At 49.1% G+C, this 15,001-nt stretch overlaps 1 protein-coding gene across 2 annotated transcripts; it reads right to left on the reverse strand.

The window, feature by feature from the left end:
* Positions 1 to 2,722: 2,722 nt before the first annotated feature.
* AMIGO1 (adhesion molecule with Ig like domain 1) lies at positions 2,723 to 8,265 on the reverse strand. 2 transcript variants are annotated; one of them, XM_045478558.1, is made up of 2 exons: positions 7,921 to 8,265; positions 2,723 to 7,522 (listed from the first exon to the last, which is right to left on the reverse strand). In XM_045478558.1, the coding sequence occupies exon 2, from the start codon at positions 7,455 to 7,457 to the stop codon at positions 5,976 to 5,978; it is 1,482 nt and encodes a 493-aa protein (XP_045334514.1). In that variant the 5' UTR covers positions 7,458 to 7,522; positions 7,921 to 8,265; the 3' UTR covers positions 2,723 to 5,975. The 2 variants fall into 2 exon arrangements, with proteins under 2 accessions (XP_045334514.1, XP_045334513.1); XM_045478557.1 differs by having other exon boundaries at positions 7,987 to 8,100.
* Between the last annotated feature and the right edge of the window lie 6,736 nt (positions 8,266 to 15,001).

Below are 15,001 nucleotides of genomic sequence, written 5' to 3' on the forward strand. Positions count from 1 at the left end.
TTTTTTTTCTATCCTGGGATCCAGCAGTGAGACACTAGTCAGGCGTTGTGGGCATAGCCTGAGCAGTTCTCACCAGCACAGGCACAGAGCAGATATAGGTGACATACAGGAGGACAGGGCCCCAGAACTGCCCTGGTGGGTGTTTTGAAGTAGACAGTCCCCAGCAGTGGGCTAAGCTTAAAGCAGACCCAAATTACATCCAGTAAGAAGCCTTCCCCCTAGATATCCACCCAGAAGGCTTGGCTAGTCACCAATGTGTAGGGAATAAGAGTTCCAGTTTTTAATCTACCCGCTATTGTCAGAATTTCCCAGATGATTTTTTTTTAACCTCTGCTAAAAGCAGATTAAATAGCTACTTCAGGCCATTCTGTGGTACCAGAGGATTCAGCTCTTTGTCTCACTGAGTATACATGAGGGGCCCCCAGCACCCCTCTCTTTAAAGCAGGTTGTCAGTTATCTCACCGGGCTCAGGACTGAGCTGGGCGTTTCTAGCTAGACCCCACCCAAAGCAAACTGTCCAAGTGAAGGAGCAGTGGGAGGTGAGGGAAACGCAGCACCTACTTCTGTCCAGCTACAGTGCTTCCCCCTCCCTCCCCGTGTGCCTACTTGCATGTACACACACACACACACACACACACACACACACACACGTGCATATACACACCCCTAACTTAGGGGCCAATGACTCTCACCTTATGCATGCCAGTGCTGTAGGGTGCCTGGAAGGCTCCCTGCAAGGCTCTGTGTCCTGGCTCACAGAAAAATGGTTCTCAGACTGTGGTTCCACGCCCTCTATGTGTGGGACAGTAACCACACTGACACAGACTAGAAGGCCTCAGGGCAGATCTAAGTATCTTTGCCACTTGGTATTTCCTACCTGACAGCATATAAGCCTGATGAAGGGGCTTGATGAAGCGGCTGCATTAGCCTTCCTCTCTCAAGCCCCAGGAAAGGACACATCTGGCACAGGCTCACTGTAGCCAGACCAGAAAAGCCAACCTTCCTACTGCATAGGCCTGAGCCTTTTCTACATTGTGGATGAGGAAAGGAGCTTCACGGTGGCTTCCTGGGAGACACGGTAAGTGCTACAAGAGCTACAACTGCAGAAGGGAAGGAGGTGAGAGGTCAAATGGAAAGGAGAGTAGGCTGGCCAATGCAACTGAACTTTCTACTTCTGTTCCACAAGGCAACTGTCCTGTTAGCCTCCACCACTCCGCCGAAATGCCACCTAAGAGGAGCTGAGTGCTACAAGACATGGTAGACAAAATTGCATGTCTTGGCCAGAATCTTAGGGAACTTCTTGTGGTTTGGGGATGGGGGGTGTGGGGCTGAGGTGCAGCCATGGCCTTGGGAGGTAGGAGAAGGGAGCACCACAACTTTGCAGGCTCAGAGACAGGGCTTGGCACAGGCCATGACAGAGGGGAGAACTCCCAGCAGTCTTCCCAGACCTGTTCTCTTTACCAGCGTCCCCTTCTTGGCCAACCTCAGCCACAGCAAAAGCTGCTTTGAAAAGATGAAAAAATGCTATTTAAATGTAGACTGTGGGGGCACTCTGGCATCAACATCTGCCATTGCGCTGACTGCCAGCGCTGATTTGTCTGATGTAGCTGGAGTGAGGTGTCTCCATCTCTTCACCACTTGGTTGTTCCTCATGAAGAAAACAAGACAACTTTCCAGACAGCAGAGGGCTGCCCTCTGGCCAAGATTTTATCAATGTAGGAAATTAGGTAATGATTCAAATTCCTTTCTTTCTTCTTTATACCATCTCCTCTCCCCTTTTGGAATCTACCCCGACAATCCCCTTCCAGAAGTACCCAGAGAGTACCCAAAGAATTTGCCTGTTCAGAGTTTAGTAGAATCCTGATAGATTGTGTCTGTACCAAGAACCTGGGGGTTGCATTTCTCTGTTGTATGCAACGCCCAGGACACGCTAAACTATCTGTGAATATTAACTTGCCCATTCGATGAATATACTTTTAGCCGAACTTAGTTACCATTTACAGCATGCAAAAATACAGGTAATAATCAAAATACTGAAACTGAGCTGCTTTCCACCAATTCTTCTAATCCAGTCCAAGTGTTTTCCATAGCACGGTTAGTAGGCTTCATCCAGACTTTTAAGAAAACTCTGTGGGGAGGCAGCCCTCCTCCCCAGGGATCTAGGAAGACTTCATTATCTATAGGCTGTAGTCTCAGGTAAAGGAATTTCTAAACTCTCTCCTGCTGGTCAGTGGCATTTCTTTTGAGAATCCTATCAGGTTGGGAAACTATGGTCTGCTGGCCAAAATCAGGCCACTGCTGGGTTTTGTATGGTCTGTGAGCTAATAAGAGTTTTAACATTTTTAAATGGCTGAAAAAACTCAAAAGCCATGTTAAAATTATGTGAAATTCAAATTTCAATGTCTGTAAATAAATTTTTACTAGAACAGAGCCACAGTCATTAGTTTATGTACTGTCTATGGCTGCCTTCCTATCACAATGGACCAACTAAGTAGTTGTAACAGAGAGTGTATGGCCTGCAAAGCCTAACGTATTTACTATCTGGCTCTTTACAGAAGGAGTTTGTTGACCCTGGTCTATTTTCATGCCTGGATGTGGATCCTACCCTTGCCTTTATAATAGCATTTAAATACCTCTCCTTACTTAGGCCACATACTTCTGAGGTAGAGAAAGCCCCACCCACAGGCTGAAAAGATAAATAAAGCAGTCACAGACTATGCCAGAACAGAGACTCAAGCCAGGTTTAATGATCATAGTCTAGTGTCAGAGCCCAGAGGCTCCAAGGTCTGCCAGCCTGGATTGTACATAAGTGGGAGGGATAGGATCCCGGACTGGGAGGCCTGCTTGCTTTGCCAGCAGGGCTACAAGGAAGTACAGAGGAAAGAACACACAGAAAATTGGTATCAGTCAGCTTTACTGTCCCCAGCTGAGTGTACTCTCTCCTGGCCCCTTCCTAGGAGCCCCATAAATACAAGCAAAGAAAATAGATCACAAATAATCACATAGACAGATTGTAGAGCCCTGTCATATTCTGTCTCCAGGGACAGCTGCTTCCTGGGAGACATGTCTCGTTTATGGGTGCAGGGTGGGGGGGAAGGGAGGAAGTGATTTCTCAGCCTTTTCTTATAACCAGACCTGGCAGTTTCCTACACAAGGTTCTAGTGAGCTCATATATACTGAGTACCTAATCCCCCAAGTAGAAAGCTGCCTTTGGGTTCTATCAACTGAAACCATGGGAAGAGGCTAATCGGTTCAATCTCTTGGTGGGGCAGCTAGGCACATCTACCAGTCTTTCAAATGAGGGGCCTACCTAGTGGATACAGTAGGGATACAGGGCCTTACGAGGGGCCTTTTCCTGGTCCCTAAACGGGGTAGGACTTATGAAGAGAATGGCCCTCTTAGTCCTCAGGAACTCAGAATGCTCTAGAAGGCCAATTTCATTTGACTTTTAAAGATTTTCAGAGCCCTAGGTGGTGCCTAGCGGGAAATTGCAGCACGGAGATGAAATTTTCCCAGGTTCCCTAATAAGTCAGAGGAGGGATGCCTGGTTCCTATAGCTCCATTAACAAAATCCCCAGAAGTCTCTGGAACATAACCAGACAAGTTTTCCTTCATGCGCCTGTCTTTCCGGGGCAGTTAACACAGGGAGAACAACTTCTAGCTGCTTGCTCCCCTGCCAGTTTCCTTCTGGGTCGGTCATTGACCTAGTTATACATTTATTTCTCACATACATGGACTTTCATCCAAGGAAGGTTTCAGAGGGGTCTGAAGACCCAGCTAGCTCCTCATGGGCCCTTCTTCCCAGGTGCCCTGACCTGTGGTTCTCCTAACCCCAGCCTTTGCAGAGAAGTTATTTGGTGCCAGGGAGATGTGGGTAAAGCTTCAGGGAGTTCAGAAATTAAAAGTACAAGAGTTGGTATTTGGGGAGCCTGGCGCAGTCACTGTCTCTCCTATGGGATACAAAAGCTGTGTGCATGAAGCTGTGAGCATAGGCGGAACCCACTCTGACAGGGGACGTTAGTGGGGACTGAAGAATCACTGTCCTGGTGGAAGTCAAGGTGCTGGTGTGCATGCGTACCTATAAGCGTGCATACCTAGGAGCATGCAAGTACTTGAGGGAAAGGCTGCACCTCTCCCAACAAACGAGGTTACTAATTAAAGGACGGACAGCAGTCTTGACATCCCAGGCACAGACAAGGGGAAGATGTTGCGTTCCGGTCCCCTTTCCCATCCCAACAGGCAGCAGGAGTCAGGCCCTCCTAGCAAGCAGCCCTCACCCACAGGTCGATGACACCTCTTGGAACCTAAAAAGCAGGTCAGAAAGCTAGAAGATCTGGAGGACTTCCAATGGACAGGGGACTTGGTTGGGAGAAGGGAAGACACTGAAAAAGACCAACATCAGAGGACATTTTCACCTGTGCCCTGCTGGTCCCCTTGCCAAAGCTCAGAGCACCCATCTCCCAGGGCCTGCAGTATAGTCAAGGGACGCAGTCATCTCCAGACCCAAAGTATTCTGCAGCCTTGGATGGAATGGAATGTTGGGCCTGTTCTTAAGTTCCTCTGGCCTGACCACCACAACTGCACAGACCTCTGGCTGAGAGGGATGGAGGTGGCAGAACTTTCCTTCTGAGAGTTCAGTGCCACTGTCTGTTACAAGGTTGCCTAGAACCTTGTGGAGAGGGGCAGAACTCTAAGCTGCACTCCGCCTTGCCATTCTGGGGCAGAATTCCAACCCCTCGGATAATGAAATCCCGTGCTTTGGCTCTGCAGCAGGGTGAGATCTAAGAGAGGCTGCTTTGTCAACACAGAGAAAATACATAACTGGTTCCCTCCATGCCCAAGCACAGTCTAGCCCAGCTGGGGCCAGACTTTCCAGGATTCCTCCCATTGCAGAGCAGCATATTAGGGAAAACTCAATCCCACCTGAACTTGCTAAGAAGCCTGAGAGAAGAGATGGCAAACACGAAATCAGGTACGTCCAGCTGGATGCTACATAATAGAGGTTGATTTACCCTCCTCTGCCTAGTGTGAGGCAGCCCCATATCCCACGTCTGTGGCAGGCACCCATGAAAGCTCTGCCTCCGGCAGCCCCCACCCTGGTCTGACACACAGGTGCTGGGAACCAAATGATAATCAAGGGTTTCACCAACCGGGGAATTAGCAAATCTGGAGCTTATCCCCCGTCTACAAGTTTTGTGATGGCACGTATGCTGTGACACAGACCCCCTCCGTTCATGCTGTATCCCTCTGTGCCACTGGTTCCGGGACAAGGGACAGATACCACCTCTCACATTGTTGCCATATCTGACAGGCAACAGGCCAGGCTCCTGCAAAGATCCGTCCATCCAGGACTCATCGGGAAAGAGAGGCATTAGTGGGAAACCTCACAATAGCTTTGGGGAGCATTACTGATTGAGGCCTCAGCCTTTTCCTGACTCACTTTCCCAAAGGTTTCCAATTTCCCCAGCTGTGAAGTGTGACTTCCTGGCCAAAGAAGATACTACAGCTCTTCCCCAGTGTGGCTCCTATGGAAGATCCCCCCAACCCCCAGCACACACAACACCGCAGGTGTGGGTGGGCAGAGATAGAAAAAAAAAATTTTTTTCCCCCAAATGATTCTCTTTTAAGGAGCTAGGGATGACCTCAAAAAAGTTTCGGGAATCTGCTCTTCCCCCCGCCCCTACCTCATTCCCACCCAACTCAGACATGCTCCTCTTCCTCCACCGCACTGAGAATTCCCAGGGCTTTGGGTAAGGGTGTAGCACTTGCCTAAGGATTTGACATATCCGTATTTGAAAATCGTGGCAGCCACACCCTGGTTGAGGTCTATGCCAGCTATTGTACCCGTGACCAATTCCCTCACGGTCAGGGGGAACCCACTCCCTTGGGCAGCCAGCCCTCTCTTCCATCCCCTCATATCCTTCAGGGGTGCATTACCTCTCCTGGGGCAGAATCTCCCCACCAACCCATCCTGCTCACACCACAATGGGTGTATCAGAGAAGACCGAGCTGACCGATTCTGGATCCGACATCCTCCGTTGGCCCTTGCCTGTTGCCTCGGGCACTGGCAGGGTGTTGCCTGGCTTCAGCTTGCCATTTTGACCCTGCCCGGGGCCAGCAGGCTCCAGGAAAGCCACCCGCCGGTCAAAACCATCATCCTTGTCCCCACCGGCCATAGGATCGTGATTGGGTGTGGTACTAAGCATGGAAGAGCTGAGGCTGTCTCCTTGATGGCTGGATGGTTTCTCGACACCCCGGCACCAGCATCGGCAAGGGGTTAGGTACAGGTATATGAGGACCAGGACCACACTGAGGATACAGCCCACTAGGGTGGTATAGGCTGTGTTGAGGGTGTCGTGGTGTCCGTGCAAGGTGAAATTATACACTTTCAACTCCACAGACAGTGTCTCATTGAAAGCCTCCCCCATGGCGTAGCAGGTGTACACACCCCCATCCTCAACCTGCACCTGCTGGAAATGAAGACTGCCGTCCTTGGACACGGTCACTGTGCTGTTGGCCACCTCATCTAGCACCCGTTCGTTGCTTGGCGTCACCCACACCTTGGTCATGCCCTGCTGCTTGGTGTCACACTTGATGGTCAAGGTGTCACCCAAGTGGGCTTCCCAGGCACGCTCCTTGTACTCGCTGCAGTTGAGGAAACTCAGGTTGAAGACATTGTGCAGCTTTTTGGAGCTCATACAGTACAGGTCCTCCTGAAAGTCCATCACGGAGCTCAGCTGCCGGTACTGCCAGTGCGAAAAGAGCTGGTAGAGCTCACAGTCACAGTGCAGGGGGTTGTTGTGCAGGTACAGCCCGTTCTTGACCCATGCCGGCAGCTTCTGCAGGTCGGGCAATGGCAAGTTCTTCAGCTTGTTGGAGGAGAGATCCAGGAGTGTTAGTTTGGGTAGCTTGGCTCCTTCCTTAACCAGCTCCAGAGGGAAGCGGGAAATCTGGTTCTGGCTCAAGTAGAGTTTCTGCAGCTGGGTCATGTCGTCGAAGGCGCAGCGGTCCACTGCCATAATATGGTTATTGTAGAGCAGCAGCACCTCTAGCGCTTGTAGTTCACTGAACAGGAACTCGTCCAGTGTACGGAGCTGGTTGGAGGAGAGGTCCAGGTAGCGCAGGTTGGGCACTGGGGAAAAGGCCTCAGAGGAGATGAAGTTCAGGTGGTTGTGGCTCAGCAGCAGGGACTGCAGGTGGATCAGGCGTGTGGGCGTCCACTCCGCCCGCAGGCGGCTCAGGTTGTTGTGGCTGAGGTCTAACAGTGCGGTGTAGCTGGGTAAGGAGTGGGGCACGTTGGGCAGCTGCTGCTTGGAGCAACTGAGGATGTTGCTGGCGCACAGGCAGGCAGCAGGGCAGCTAACCACAGGACGGGCAGCCCTGGCCACCTCAAAGAGGAGCAGGAACAAGGACAGCAGCAGGAGCCAGAGGCCTCGCGGGTCACGCTGGGGTTGCATAGTGTCACTGGGAAGGGCGAGGAAGGCCACCAGCAAGATCTGGGAGGGAGTCACCCGGGCATGTTCTGGTGGGATAAGGAAGGAAGGCTCACTTTGACTACAGGCTTCAGAGAGACAGCCTGGGTTTGTGGTCACTAGCGCCTCTGAAGGGAAGGACCCTTCCTCCTCCCTCCCCCCCCCCCTTCCCCTCCACCCCAACGCTGGGCTAGAAGAGAGAAAGAGATGCTGGGTAGTTCCCAAGCGCTGTGCAGGCAGTGGGCTCAAAATACTGGGCAGAGGAGGAGGTGAGCACACGGGCCTACCCGGCTGGGGTCACAGGAGTGTAGGATGGGGAGTATGCCCGGGATTGTTAGGAGCTGTTGGTTTCACAGGGGTTGCAGCGGGTTTGACAGCAGGGTCAGCGGGGCCTCTGGGGAGGAGCCGAGGGAAGGTCAACAGGGCACCGGTTGGGTAGGGCGCCTACCGACAGGGCTGAGGGTTCCCGGGGCCTGTGGGGGCGGGCTCCCCCCGGCACCGCTGGTCACTGCACCTGCTCGGCAAGGACGTGTCTCAGCCCATGGCGGGTCCGGGAGCTCCGTCGCGGCCTCCCCCGGCGCCTCACCGGCCGGCCTGTCGCGGCGCCCGCCTTACGCAGGCGCCCGCGCCCGGCCACATCGCCTCCCGGGGACTCGCCGGGCTCCGCTCCGCCGCGCCGCCGCCTCGACCGCCGTGCCCGCCAGAGCCCACCGACCACGGCCGCCGCCTCCGGCTCCGCGGGTCCCGCGTGGAGCGGTGCGGGGACCTGGAGACGCCGCGATCCGAGCGGAGGGAGCAGCGTGGGGGCAGCGAGCACCGCGCGCGCGCCCGTCGCCGGAGCCTCGGGGCGCGTGCGCGCGGCGGGGGCGGGGCGCACGTGCGTGTGTTTGTGTCGGAGCCGGACAGGCGGCCGCGCGCCAGGTGGTTCTTTCTCGGAAGGCGGTCCGGGCGGGGTCCTGAGGACGGAAACTGTCAGGAAGGGACTCTGGCCCCTAGCCCCTCTCTGACTTCCTCCACCTTCTTTCATTCTCTGCACAGCCCCCAAGCTTCTACCTACCGAAATCTCTCCTAGGGAAACTAGGTCTAGCTGGAATGAATCCGCGGCAACTGACTCCGGGGCAGGAAGCGTCACATGTCTTTTAATCCTACAAATTAAAGAAATCTGGCTCAGCGCCCGCCTGTCAGTGTTGGCGGGAAATTCATTAGTCACGTTCTGAGGTTCCCCACTTCTCTCTCTAGGTCTGTGAAGTCTCAATATTTGGGGGGGGGGGAAGCTTTGGGGGGAAGAGCCTTGTTTTTGTGTTTGTTTCAGTCTTGCTGCTATTATTCCACGACCCTTGGGGTAACCACTGAAGGATACATTTCCACAGCCTGCAAGCCAGGGAGGTAAAGGAGTGGTGGTCTTTGGTGTATGTCCAGGCCCCGGGATCCCACTTTCCCAGGCTACCCATGAAGCGATCCCTACTGCACCCCTGACGGGCACGCGCGCGCGCACACACACACACACACACACACACACAGATTTCATACAAGCCAAGAATAGGTTTCCACTTTTGGAACCTCCAAAACCTTTCCCAGCCTGGGGGGAAGTCGTTCATCCCTCAGGCCTGGCCACTTGCCCTTTTCCTGAACCAGTACCGGCTCTTTCCCCTCCTCTTACGGAGCAATTCCAACATCGTTTCTCTGTGACCTAATCCTCAAGATAAAGCCTGGAGCGGGAGTGGGGACAGTGAGGAGGGTGGGGGGTCTTCTTTAGGATGGTCCCTGAAACACCAAGAAGCTGTTAACCAGTGTTTGGTTTTGGGGGTTGGGCATGGAGTGAGGGAGATGTCAGAAGAGCTTAAACCTTTTATAACTCAAGACTATAGCTGTTTCTTGGGATGGTAGACCCTGAGGGAGAAATTACCTTTTTATTCTTTCTAGTTTCTTACAACAGCAGGAACGAGACTGAAATTAATGTCTCAATACATTAGCCTGCTAAGAGTTTTAAAAAGAAAGAATTTATATCTGTCACATATGTTTTAGGTTGAATTTAAGTGAACGTATTATCTCTTCAAGGGGTATTAGCATGTTATTTCACCTTATGCATAGCGTGAAAGATCTTTCCCTGTTCATTTGAGACATCAGTGATAGGTGGGGAGAGTATTCAGGGAGGAGGAAGTATTGAAATGACATTGCATCAGTACTCTATTACCGCTTAACAAATTACCCCAAAACTCAGTGGCTTACTACAACAATATGCATTTATTGTCTGTCATGGCTTCTGTTGGTCACAGATTCAGATACTGCTTGGCAGGCAATGATGGTATGCAGGTCTCCCACGCTGTCGCAATCATATGTCAGGTGGAGGTACAGTCACTGGAAGGCTTGACTGGGACTAGAGAGTCAACTCCACAGAAGCTTGCTTACATGGCTCACCCTTGCAGCTGACTGATGGCAGGAGGCCTTGGCTCCTCTCCATAAAGGCCTCTCCACAAGACTGCTTGAGTGTCCTCACACCATAGTAGTTGACTTCCTTTAGAGCTAGAGATCCAAGAGAGAGCAAGGCAGAAGTCACAATGACCTGGCTCTCCAAGGTCATGCCTGTTATCTCCACCTTGGTCACATGGACCAGGCTTGATTCAGTATGAAAGAAGACCACACAAAGGCATGGATACCAGAAGGAGAGGATCATTGGGGGCCATCTTGGAAGCTGACGATCACACGCATCTTCTTTGAAATCACATCTATTTCTTAATTTTGAAAAATTTCAAACATACACAAAAGTAGGGAAAATAGTATAATGAACTCCCATATACCCATCATCCATATTCAGTAATTATCAAGGGAATTCCCTCATTTTATTTTGTATAAGTATCCCTGAGGAACACATACTCTTCCCACCCCATCCCCCATATCCTATACTAACTTTCCTTAGACCCCATGTTCCAGGTTCTTTCTTTCTCTCCCTTTTCCCCTTTATGCTTAAGGGATGGAGGAGAGACAGATACAAAGAAAGAGGGCCCCTTATGCTGGACACCAGTCTCAAGTGTGGGAGTCTGCAATTTGGAGAGGTCATCACAGATAGGGACCTCAGTCAATCCTTTTTTTTTCCCCCCAGCTCATCCAGAAGTAACCATGCCATTTTCAAATTTTAATGTGCATATGGATAATCTGGGGATCTTTTTAACATACAATTTCTGAATCAAGAGGCCTAGGGTGGAGAACCTGAGAGTCTGTATTTCTAACAAACTCATAAGGTGATGCAGACCCTGCTAGGTCACAGACCACACTTTGAGTAGCAAGGGTCTAGAGCTGTGCTGTCCAAATCGGTAGCCACTAGCTACATGTGGTCATTTAAATTAATTAAAATTAAATAACATCGTAAACTGCCTCTTCAGTTTCGATACCACATGTGGCTAGCTAACCCTATTGAACAAAATCATGGAAAATTCCATTGGATGGCACTGGCATGGGGAATTGACTGATGCTAACTCTCTCACAGCTGCTTTCTAGACCAGAATAACTATTAATTCACAACAAAAAGGAGACCTTGGTAGGATAAACAGGTTATTTATAGTGGGTATTTATATCCTCTTGCTGGAATGGATCAACCCAGTGTTCCTAAATACAATTTTGAAGGTTGTTTGGTCAGCTCAGCATTTGAGCAAAAGAGGTTGGATATGTCTACCAGCTTATGAGACTAGATAAATTAGTTTTCTCTATTCTAGAAGTATTTTTTTTTTCTTTTCTCAATAGCTAGTATTGGCCATCAGAATCAGAACTGGAGAAGACTGGAGGAAGACACCCTACTAAGAAGCTATGTTTGACTCTGCTTTAAAGACTCCATGGGACTGGCCACCCTTCTTTAGGACAATGTGGTCTAATTTTCTGGACACACTTAGGTGTTCCTTTCTGTGATTCCATTAAAATTTTTTTTTTATTAACGTTTAGTCATTTTTGAGAGACAGAGTGAATGGGGGAGGGGTAGAGAGAGAAAGAGAGAGAGAGGGAGACACAGAGTCCGAAACAGGCTCCAGACTCTGAGCTGCCAGCACAGAGCTCAACGTGGGGCTCAAACCCACAGACTGTGAGATCATGACCTGAGCCAAAGTCGGATGCTTGGATGCTTAACTGACTGAGCCACACAGGCGCCCCTCTGTGATTCCATTTCACATCGTGTATATGTCCTTATAGAACTTTTCACCTACTGTTTTGTCTGTTTACATGTCTGCTTCCCCATTAGTTTGTAAGTTCCTTGAGAGCAGGGATTTGCCTTAGGTCTGGCCAGTGGTAGGCACTCAAAATATGTTTGTTGAATTAATTAATTAATAATTGCATTAAATTTGCACATTTATTATATGTTAGTCTCAATGCCTTGTGTAGAAGTAAGGATAAGCATAAGGTTTGGGCTTGGACAAGTCGCAGCTATATACTGGCTGTGTGACTTTGGGTATTTTGCTTTCTTCTACCAAATCTCATTCCATTATCTGTAAAATGGGAACAATAATAGCACTTGAGCCTACTTCATTGGGTTATTTTGGGGATCAAATGAGCTAACGTTTGTGAAAGGTCTTTATCATTTATAAGTGTTATCTTTTAAAAAACTCCTAGTTTTCTCCATAGAAGTTAGGAGATCCTTCAGTCTTGCTGTCAACATGTGCGTAGATTACCTTGCCCAATTACCTGCCTGTTCCCATGTTCTAGGGTATTGCCTGTTTGGAGCATTCATTCAGATTTACAAGATCTCCTTCTCTGTTTATCTTTTATAACTTATAAATATTTACAAATTTAAATAATTCAAATTTTAAAAAGTTTTTAATTTTAAATATTCTTATATATTTTTTATTTTTACTAAAAAATTTTTTTTAGCATTTATTCATTTTTGAGAGCGAGAGACACAGAGCATGAGCAGGGGAGGGGCAGAGAGAGAGGGAGACACAGAATCGGAAGCAGGCTCCAGGCTCCGAGCTGCTTGCAGAGCACAGAGCCCAATGTGGGGCTCGAACTCACGGAGTGAGAGATCATGACCTGAGCCAAAGTTGGACGCTCAACCGACTGAGCCACCTAGGTGCCCCTAAACATTCTTATATTTTGTGGCAAACCCCGGTATGTAACTAATATCAGCACCATTTTTGTAGTTCCTGGAGTATCTCCAAAAAGAGGAGGCTCTAAAACGAAGCTATTTCTGGGAAGGGTGGCAATAAAGATTAGTCCTTTGTTAAGTATTGCTTAAAGGGCTAAAATTTAAGCCCTTAGCATTGGGTTGAACTCTAGCAGGTCACCCATGTTACCATTTTTGATTTGTCCCTGAAGGTCCTTAGCTTGGAGACTTCCTGTTGCCACCCCTCTCTCCCCCCTCCTTAAGCTATCACTCATTTCACTGACCCTTTTGACCTTTTAGCTTGCCCTGTAGCAGGCCCACCCATTATTTACTGCCGAGGAGGCAAACATTTCCTCTTTTTGGGGATTCAAGTGACATCTGACTCTCCCTTTTTTTCCTACTCCTTACCCATTTCTACCTCAACCCTGTCCACTTCCTCAGAAGTTCCACTTGATCTGGAGAAACTGCCAAGATATGGATGTTAACCATGGGCAGAGAAGGAATGACTGGTAGAGGGGTGCCATAGACACCTGTCAGTGTCCAGGGCTTTTCAGGTTTGTCAAATAGATCTGAGGGCACCTTCTTCAATTACAGCTCGTGCTCTTGGTCAGGGTTCTTCTCCTGTAGGGGAGCAATCACTCCTGATGGCTAAATCATGAACAACTTTCTTGACTTTTGACACTCACATATGGATGTCTCAAAATAGCCCAGCACTGAGTCATCAGGTAAATGTGTCTTTGAAATATTGCTGACAAATAAATTCATGGTACAAAATGTTATTTCAGCCTTTAGGGGTGGGGTTCTATGACCACAATCACCCTGCAGCTGAGCAGACGTCCCAGAGATTGGAAGAGTTTGTTCCCAAGCACTATTATAAAGAAGGCTTCTCTGGAGCTCCCGCCATGTGAACCTGGATAACCAGGAGGTCCTGCAAAAGGAGTTTAGCCTTTTTTCGTTAAGAAGTTTTGTCATCAGTCTGGAAATATTTTCTCATCCTGTACATGCGGTCCTCTCTTTTGACTTCTAAAGGCTTTATATCTGAAATTAAATTCTAACTCATGTGAGACTTATCAGTAATTCTTATCTATGAATCCTTGATTAGTTTGTATTATATCTGGGAAGTTAATATTCTTGTTTAGGAAGTCCGTGCTTTTATGATTTGGGGGAGGATTAGGGTTAAACTGAATGTTAAACTTTCCGTTAAGGATTTTTCTCCCTTATCTAAGTCCATTGGACTAACTCTTCGAGTTAATCTTTTTCCTCTAATGATGCTTTTTGAGTCCTTAGCTATTCATTTATGTCTGAAGTTTCTGCTTTTCAACCACTTATACTGTTCTTAGCTGATTCTAAGGCTAATCATAATGTTAGCCTGTCTGACCCTTACCCATAATGACAGAAGTTTAGACTACCGGGACTGGAAGCTACCTTAGAAGTCAAGTTCACAAGCCGGTTCACAGCAGAGCTGAGTTAACCTGAAGAGGGAGTGTGGCCTTGCGGTTAAGAGCGTAGTCTCTGGAGCCAAGCTTCTTGAGGTAATATTCTAGCTCTGCCACTCACTGTGGGACTTGAGCTATTACATAACCTGTAAAATGGGCACAATCAGAAGACCTGCCTAATGGGGTTGTGGGGATTCAATGAGTTCATGTACCTAACAGATCCTCTAACGTGCAGTAGATGCTCTACAAATGTGAGCAGGTAGGAGTGGGTTACATCTTTCATTCTTGTTCCGGGTTCTTTTCGATGCATCATAACACTTCCAGGGATAATACAAAGCAGACAGAACTGGGGGTGGGGTGGGGCAGAATCTGAATTTGTGGCCTATGTTCTCCAAGGGTTTCAGGCCCAGACTTTGGGCCTAGCAGAATTATAAGCGTTAATGAGTGGAGGGGCTAGGATTGGAAAGCCATGGTAGAGGCTGAAGTTGCTGAGGAGAGCCCAGGGTCAGCAATAGAGCAGTCAGTTCCTATTCTTTCTGTGAGGGCACACACCAGACCACCAGGAAGGGCAAGCTCCAGCTCCCCAGAACAGGCAGCAGCGCCTTTAAAACCCGGGGCAAAGGAGCTCCTCCTGCACTCATTTAGGGTCAAACCATAGCTGGAGTATCAAGTTCAGCTCTGGACAGCTCATTTACAGTCTGGAGCACAGCCAGGGGTAGCTGATGGATGTTACCACAGTCCAGTAATCATATCATAATGCATTCTCTCACAAAAAAAATCCGTTGAACCCCTAGGGCAGACCACTGTGTTATGTACCTTGGGGTGAGGCTGCATGGAGTGAGATGAAAATATGCTTTAGAAATGGTTTCTTCCCTCTAGGACCTAGAAAGTACGTACGTGGATTCTTTCCAATTTCACAAACATCTGTCGATCTCCTGTTATGTTCAGGGCTCTCTGTAGGTGGTATGGCCTTTGTGTCCCAGTAGAAAGAGCACTGGACTGTGTCAAGA

Source organism: Leopardus geoffroyi, chromosome C1 (genome assembly GCF_018350155.1).
Source record: "Leopardus geoffroyi isolate Oge1 chromosome C1, O.geoffroyi_Oge1_pat1.0, whole genome shotgun sequence".
NCBI classification, from domain to species: domain Eukaryota; kingdom Metazoa; phylum Chordata; class Mammalia; order Carnivora; family Felidae; genus Leopardus; species Leopardus geoffroyi.

Excerpts from the sequence above, each read along its gene's own strand:
- AMIGO1 (XM_045478558.1), bottom strand. The coding sequence starts at position 7,457 with ATGCAACCCCAGCGTGACCCGCGAGGCCTCTGGCTCCTGCTGCTGTCC.